The sequence below is a fragment of the Amblyomma mixtum genome, chromosome 7 (genome assembly GCF_055824585.1).
Source record: "Amblyomma mixtum isolate Tamu chromosome 7, ASM5582458v1, whole genome shotgun sequence".
Lineage (NCBI taxonomy): Eukaryota > Metazoa > Arthropoda > Arachnida > Ixodida > Ixodidae > Amblyomma > Amblyomma mixtum.
This window is the reverse complement of record NC_143018.1, coordinates 142,085,985-142,093,635: the sequence shown is the minus strand read 5'-3', so window position 1 is coordinate 142,093,635 and position 7,651 is coordinate 142,085,985. Positions and strand designations below refer to the sequence as shown.

General features: G+C 50.9%; 1 protein-coding gene across 1 annotated transcript; it reads right to left on the bottom strand.

The window, feature by feature from the left end:
• Positions 1–951: 951 nt before the first annotated feature.
• LOC149337750 (uncharacterized) lies at positions 952–6,336 on the bottom strand. Its single transcript, XM_089554943.1, has 4 exons — positions 5,485–6,336; positions 4,221–4,482; positions 3,269–3,357; positions 952–1,463 (listed from the first exon to the last, which is right to left on the bottom strand). The coding sequence occupies exons 1-4, from the start codon at positions 5,649–5,651 to the stop codon at positions 1,172–1,174; spliced, it is 810 nt and encodes a 269-aa protein (XP_089411069.1). The 5' UTR covers positions 5,652–6,336; the 3' UTR covers positions 952–1,171.
• Between the last annotated feature and the right edge of the window lie 1,315 nt (positions 6,337–7,651).

Sequence of the window (7,651 nt, the reverse complement as noted above, 5' to 3'; positions counted from 1 at the left end):
AATGCCATACCTATCAAAGCTAAAACGAGGTAATAAAAACGAATGTCGAATTACCTTTTGCTCAGTCGCAAATAATGGATTTCCTCAATTCTGAGTACAAGACCCCAGCATATCATGCAAGCGACTGGGGTGATAAGGGTGGATTTCAGAGACAGGAGGATGCGGTTCCGCGTCCCTCCTCCATCATCAGCAGCAGCGTGACTACGCCCACTCCATGACAAAGGCCTCTCCCATAACTCGCCAATTAACCCTGTCCCGTGCCAGCTGCGGCATCCCTATCCCAGCATGCTTGTTGATCTCATCCGCCCACCTAACTTTCTGCCAATCCCTTTTCCTCAGAATCCGGACTGTTACTCTTAAAAACGGGCGGTTATCTTGCCTTCGGATCGCATGCCCTGCCCAAGCACATTTCTTCCTCTAGATGTCGACTTCAATCTAAAGCCGTTTTTTATCCTTAACCCTCTCTGCCCTCTGCCTGAACGTTACACGTTATTTCTTTGCATAGCTCGCTGGTCTGCCCTCAAGCTGAACCCTTTTCATCAGCCTCCTTGATTGACCACAGGCGAGTACCCAAAAGATGCACCAGTTATATACTTTTTTCTTCACGGATACTTGTAAACTCGCGTTCACGACGAGAACAACATGCTGAACTCCATTTGTTCAATTAAAAATGAAGTAAGAATGCATGGCTCAAATGCGGACTGCCATTTCCAAGGAATGGCAGATATGGCGCTCTGCACATGTCGTGTGTTCATTTGTTGTGTCCCGCCTTCTTCGCGCAAGTACGTGCCCAATCATTTCCAAGAAGAGCGACCCATAATTTCTCCCCTGAGCCCGGCAGGAAGGCCTTCCTGCCTCATCTTAGTCCATGCTGCTGCTCAGCGAACATGCCGTCTAGAAAAATATGGCAAAGAAGATGTTTGCAGTAATCAATAAAGTGAACAGCCGTCGTCGGCCACACGACAGTGAAAGCTTCTTAGGCCTAGCTTCTCATGGAGCAACATGATATTACCAAAAAAGGAAAGCAATCTTGTCAAGTGCCTTTACAACAGTGCGGGTGGCATCAAGGTTGCCAGCATTGTCCAATGTACGTTCGTTACTAAACGTGTTCATAAAGCCACAGCGACTTTTTTCGCATGTGGCACCCGAGCTCTCTACGCCATTGCGGCTTCTAGCGAGAGGTCGGGGCGTCCACGCCGTCTGAGCTAACAGAGGTCACAGAGCCCACGCCACTGGTGGCCCCGGCCTCATCGGAGACCACGACAAAGGTGGTCACGGCCTCTTCAGAGACCGTGGCAGGGGTGGTCCCGTCCTTATTAGTGTCTGCGGCAGTCGACTGTACACCGCCGGAGGTTCTCCTCTTGGAGTCGTCGATTTGCTTGCGGCGCGCGATCATCATGCCGACCACCAGGGCCACCATGAGGAAGACGATGACGACGCTCCCGATCATGGACAGGATGGCACTGCGGCGTATAAGAGATAGCGCATTCATCGATTTCTGCAATATTAGACGTTCTGTAAAAAGTGGTGGGTGCTATAGGGACCCGAGCTGAGCAGTCGATTCGCTCCTCGAGGTCAGTACACAGCTGAAGGAGGCATGTGAGCTGACGCGACGGGACGCACAGTGAAGTTGGATCCTACGCGTCTTCACAAGCTGTACAATAGGGAAGGGACAAACTACCGCTTCTCTATTTTTTTTTGTCCCGTCTTTAGCGTCATTTTTGTTTGCTTTAAAATGGTGCCCCTCCTAAATGAAGCATAGAAGCGCTATGTAAAGCCACCTAAAAAGTGCATCTACCTCTAGATTCCCAGCGGAAAGTTGTCTGGGAAGAGAGCCCGCGTTTCGAGCCACAACCTGGATAGAAAGGCGTATTCAAATCGCACCTATATACTGTCATTGAAGAACACTTCTTTACCTGTTTATTGGTTGGGCGCCGCCTCTTTAATACTGGAAAAATTATCGAATTCCTTTCACCCAAAAAAAAAACCTTAGCATGCATGCAGTGACTTCTACATTTTAAAAGACATCATTCCTATTTCTTCTATCTGCAGATCAGCAGCTTAGTGTTCTAAAAAAAGTTTAGTGTATAAGTTTATCGCTAGTTTTTGCTTCAATCTAAGCGCCTATTTTTTATCTCTGACAAGAGGTAGGGTGTTAAAGCGCGACCAGGTACTCGGGAATGTTCGATTCGAAGATCTCTGCATATAGTGCAGTAATATATATTAATTTTATGCGTGTCTCAAAGATGCCCGTGGTTAAAAGTCGCAAAGATGAGCGAAGAATTGCGCGACAACAGCCGGAAATGAGTGGCTAAAAGAGACCGACTTGTGCCTGTCGGCGCCAGAGAGAGGCCAGCATGCCGACATCCGGAGCGTGGCAGCTGTGGGCGAGTTGACTGGTATGCTTGTGAGTGGGGAAAGCGCGCGTTCGTTGGCAGGGCGCCGGCCTTGACACCAGGCGCACTGTTTCGCTCATTATTCCGGCCACAGGTCGCATACCTAGAGACTTTCGTCCCGCCCGCACCTCGCGTTGGATGGCTTCTAAAAACATGCGAGTTGGCATATTTCGTGACCACACGCTCGATTGCAGCCTCTCTCGACACAAACGACGCCAGGTTCAATGGTCCAGCTCAAGTCGCTAAGCGACCGACGTGACAGTGAAATCTGCTGCGCGCACGCGCAGCGTGGCGAAAACTGAATATACCTTTTCTCGCATATGCAAAAAATTCGAGGGGACACTTAAGCTTCGCCTTAAGGCTATGATGCGATAGCTTTGATGCCCATATATGCACATTTTGTCATTATCTACTTAACCTTCATAGATCCCTGGGAGTCCTCATAACAGTCCTGGCGTTGTGGTGGGGCCGTTAAACGATGCGCCACTGGCCGGCGATCCCACGTGCTGCCATCAACGAGGCTTGTGCGACTCACGTTAATTATTAGTTTAACTCCTCCAGCCGCGGTAGGCAATTTTCTGAATATCCAGTAGGCAGGTTGTGATGAAGCCACAAGGTTACGTAACGTAGATGGCTTACCTACCTCCAAGATTGCTTCTCAGGGCATTTTTTGTGTATTTTTCCCTCACTGTCAATGACGCCGACACAATATTTTCTGGGACACCAGCTTCTTAACGTTTCCGCGTTAACATTCGGAAGCGAGGCTCGTGTTTGCGGCGCCCTTTGCATCGACTGTCTTCACCACACGCCTTTATGATGGCGTGAAATGGAACTGGTCGACTTGGATGAAAACAGAGGAAAGGGCGGCTCACGGTTTCGGTCTCCTGCGCTCGGTGGCGGGAATGCTGATGTTTGCTTCATGGTCCGCATGTGCCCCGTGAACTTGCGGGCAGGCGCCGACCTGCGGTGTACAAATGCGTTACTTCAGCGTCAGTCACGTCTGCAGTCTAGAAGTGTAGTTCATTTTCCAGCAGGCATTGAATCTACGAAGGGGAGGTGACTTCATAATGGTCTCGCCTGCTTTGCTTTACTAACTCACCAGAGAGAACAATCGCCCAGAGAACGCTCGCCATAGAGCATCGTTCAAACGCTTTATTTTAAGATCGAAACTGCGTGCATTCATTTTCAAGTATTATCACATTCAGCAGTGCTAACTGCATGCCAGTGAAAATCTCAGCCAAATTACAAGATCTTACTAACAGTGTACAACTCTTGCGGTCGGGCCCGGCCAAAGTTCAAGATCAAATCCCCTTCAAGAGAGGAACGTCTTGCAGGTCCTCGACTGCGTGATTACAGCGCAGTACAGCAGCTGCCAGTGAAGAATGTCAGCATGGTCTTTCTTCTCCCTTGCCGATCAGCGTAAGAGCGGCAGTAGCTTCTAACAAACTTTTTGTATGGGCTAGTCGGTGGTTCATTTTAAGGAAGGCAACAGCAGCGCGAAAAGACGGGGACACAAGAGACACACAACCAACAAGACTGGCGCTGAGTCCTGTTCAGCGCCCGTCCTGTTGGTTGTGTGTCTCTTGTGTCCCCGTCTTTTTGCGCTGCTGTTACCTTCCTTAAGAAGTAGCTTCTCAGCGACCTACAGTTTCACTTAGCGGAAGCACCTTGACGTGGACACCGTTTAGTGGAAAATCGACGCGCCCGTCAGCATCGCAAGTTCATTTACTAGTTTGTTAGGAGCCACTGCGCGATTAGCTTGTCCATTCCCGCGCGTGTGTACAGTATCGCTTGCGGATGCCGGCATTCAGGGTCAGTCCTTACCTCTGGGGGTCTCTGGGTGAAGACACCTTCAGGAGCAGCAGAAGCCGGTGCCTCTACCGACAAGGCCGCGGGAGCAGGTGGCTGTGCAGATGCCACAGCAGCTGCCCCTGTCTCTGCCACAGCCTCACCCGGATGTTGTGGCGAGGACTCCGGTCGGCTCTCCGCACGTGGTGTCGTAGCCGCAGTGTCGGTCCTGGACTTAGACTCTCGCTTCGACTTTTTAGCTTTTGGAGGCGACGACTCGACGCCTCCATCAGTTGCCCTGCATGCGAGCGGAGCAGAGAATATTGTGCTGTACTTGCAGTTCCCAGCGCTGGAAGGATGTGCTAGACAGGGTCCAGTTTTTTTAGGGAATCTCGCGTTATCTTGCCGAGTGTCTGGGATTCTGCTCCCGGTCGCTCCGATTAATCTCGGTCGCTGACGCAGGCCACAACGCCTGTACCTTCACACAATCAGCCAAGAGCGAGAGAAAACCGATAAGCGACGGACTCCTGTTCCTAGTGCACATCTCCACGAATTCGGTGCAGAAAGGCTGGTCGTGGGAAGAACCAACTGAAGTAGATGGCCGCAAGACTTCAGAAACAGTCCGATAATGCGGGATGGTATGCAGCAGACACTGCGACAAAAGAATTTCGCTGCGAAGGCTTGAGCCAATTATTGTGGTTTCACAAAATATCAGAAATAAGTGACGGCTGCATCCTGGCCAAAGCAGCATGGAGGTTCTTAAGGTCGGGCTTCCTGTCGTTCCCAAATTTTCTGCTAGGGGCAGCCGCGTTGTAGTTTTAGAGCGGCAAAAAATGTTGCCATTGAAAAAGCTACCCAGTCCTGCAAGCGCAAATGCCTCGCCAGAGGAGGGCCCTTCAGCCAAAGACTCTCAATCAGTTATGACGCCACCATCCACCACCTTGCACCTACCACGGTCGCTCACAAGCGCACACTAACGGGTGCAAGGTGTTTTTTCTGGACATCATCACAGCAGGTGGCCGTCACTGGCTGAAGGATGTCCTCTGGGAGGCATTTGTCACTTCGTTAGCGACTTGAATTCGGCTGTCGAACTATCACTACCTGCTCGCTTCCTGGCGTGCGTATCTTCTCGTAGCCACACTTTGGGCTCATTTCGTTTTTGCCTGTCGCTACTTGCTCTCCAGGTTGCACAATCACCGTTCCAGATGAATAAGGGACGCTGACCTGTTTCAAAGAGCTACAAACGCAAGGCCTGGAGATGCGCCTCGTGTATGTGCCTCATGCACAGGGGCAAACTCACTTGACAGTGTCTGTGGTGGTGGCTTTGGGAGGCTTGCCGCGTTTTTTGGCCTGTTTCTTGTGTTTCCCGGTCCCGTGCGACGCGCTAAGCTCCACGCCTGGCCCCGCCGCCGCTGCGCTCGCCTCTGCCACGCTGTGCTCCTCGGCTACCTTGCTGGGTTCCTCCATGGACGGGCCCTGCTTACGCTGACACGAATTCTTCTCTGCGCGCTCGAGACTCCGGCTGCTTTCTCTTCCTCTGTCACACGGGGCGGACCGCACGAACCGTGGATGGAGTGATCATCGATGAAGTGCAGCGTGCCTTCTTAGTCCGTATAATTTTCTTGTTTCCTGCCGGAAAACGACCTTACCGGCTTTCTGTGGTATCATGTCGATGAAAAACTGTACAGAAATGATTTATATCGCAGTTTGCATTATACAGCCAAAAATATTGCCGCCCATCTGTGTGGTTTCTTCCTTCACGCTCAAAGCCGCAGGCCGGCGGCTTTACCATTTTGTTTGTGACGCGAGATGCGACCAGACTTATCTCGACTGATCGTGGCTATGAACTGCTCACACATTTTTCCAGATTGTAGTAGTTGCTTTTGCTTCCTTATCTCGAAGGTTCCTTGCTAGCTTTAAATTGGGCGGGCGCAGCCAAGAACTATAGACATTCTGTTCGAAGACCGCTGAGCACGCTTGTTGCTTTCCCCGCCGCCAAGTTACTCAGTCCATTGTGGTCACCGCTCAACCCAATACACAGTTTTAAAGACCTTTACGCTGTCTTTCTCACTGCCTGGACTGCGGTCACCACCATGTGCCATCTGGTGGATGTTCTAACAGGTGTCTTGGTCACCCTCAACCCCTCGGAACCGCCAAAGACTCCCTAGTAACCGCCAAAGCAGCTACAACCGTCCCGAAGAAATAGCTCGCGAGAAGGCCATATAAGCCATCCCAACCAAAAACGAAGTGCGAAGCACCGCTCGTCTCCAGTAGCGTTCACCTGAATACGTACTACAACCGGACCGCACACGAGCAAAAGAAGGACTGCTCAGCGCCGGCGTTTTCCATGGCTTCGACGCCAGCCTCCCTTATTTTGCTCCAGCCCCGACTGTCGCCCACGTTCAACGGTACCCCGGGCGAGGATCCTGAAGAATGACTGGAACAGTTTGACCGCGTCGCCGTCTTCAACATTTGGGATGACAAGACTAAAGTGAGCCACGTTTTCTTCACCCTGGAAGACCAAGGCAGAATTTCGTTCGAGAACGACAAAGCTCCTCTGGTGACGTGGGAATCATTCAAGCGGCAGTTCCTGAAGGTATTCACAAGCATCATCAGGGAAGAAAGAGCGCACTTGTTTGTACAGTCACGCATCCAGCACCCGAGTAAGACAGTGACCCCGTACGTAGAAGACATGACATGCCGATCCTGACATGACGGAAGAAAAGAAGGTGGAGCTTGTGATGCGTGGCGCTTAAGAGGCACCTTTCGATAGTCTGACCAGCAATCCACCGAATATCGTCGCAGTTTTAAGCAGTGAAGCAGCCACCATTGAGAAAACCTTGGAAGCACAAGCCCGCCATTTTCCTCGACAGCTCCAAGTGACCACGACATCCCTCACGGACGGTACAGCATTCATTTATTCATTTATTTATTGAACCTCACAGGCCCGGGCGGGCATTGTGTGAGGGGGGTTACAGTATCAAAAAAGATTTCAGCAACAAGAGGCAAACACTGGGTATATAAGTATCAAAACAGAACATAATTCACAAGAACTAACAAAACTAAATCGTACCTACACAGCGCAATACTTACAGGTGCATACATACATATACACAGAAAAATAAGGTTAACATGGTAACACATGTACGTTGTACAAAATAACACATGTACTTAGCAACCTGCGGGATATCATCCGCGAAATTGTACAGGAAGAGCTGCGTCCCCTATTACCCTCTTCGGACCAGCTTCAAGTAGCCACCCTTGGGGAAATAGTCCCCGAAGGAGGGCAGCATGCGCTTGTCTCTCCGTAATCAAGGCATCCAGCTAAAGCTACAGCCATGACCTGTGCCCCAGCAGTACGCTGTCTTCCTCGCCAACGACACGCACTAAGTCCGCTTCTTCGATGTGAAACACCTGTTCCCGAACGCCACCCCCCATCCCCTACCCCCGCCAGCCCAACCCACGAA

Excerpts from the sequence above, each read along its gene's own strand:
- LOC149337750 (XM_089554943.1), bottom strand. The coding sequence starts at position 5,651 with ATGGAGGAACCCAGCAAGGTAGCCGAGGAGCACAGCGTGGCAGAGGCG. Across the intron at positions 4,483-5,484 it reads ACCACCACAGACACTGTCAA|GGCAACTGATGGAGGCGTCG; the intron begins GTGAGTTTGCCC and ends GCTCGCATGCAG. Across the intron at positions 3,358-4,220 it reads TCACCCAGAGACCCCCAGAG|GTCGGCGCCTGCCCGCAAGT; the intron begins GTAAGGACTGAC and ends TGTACACCGCAG.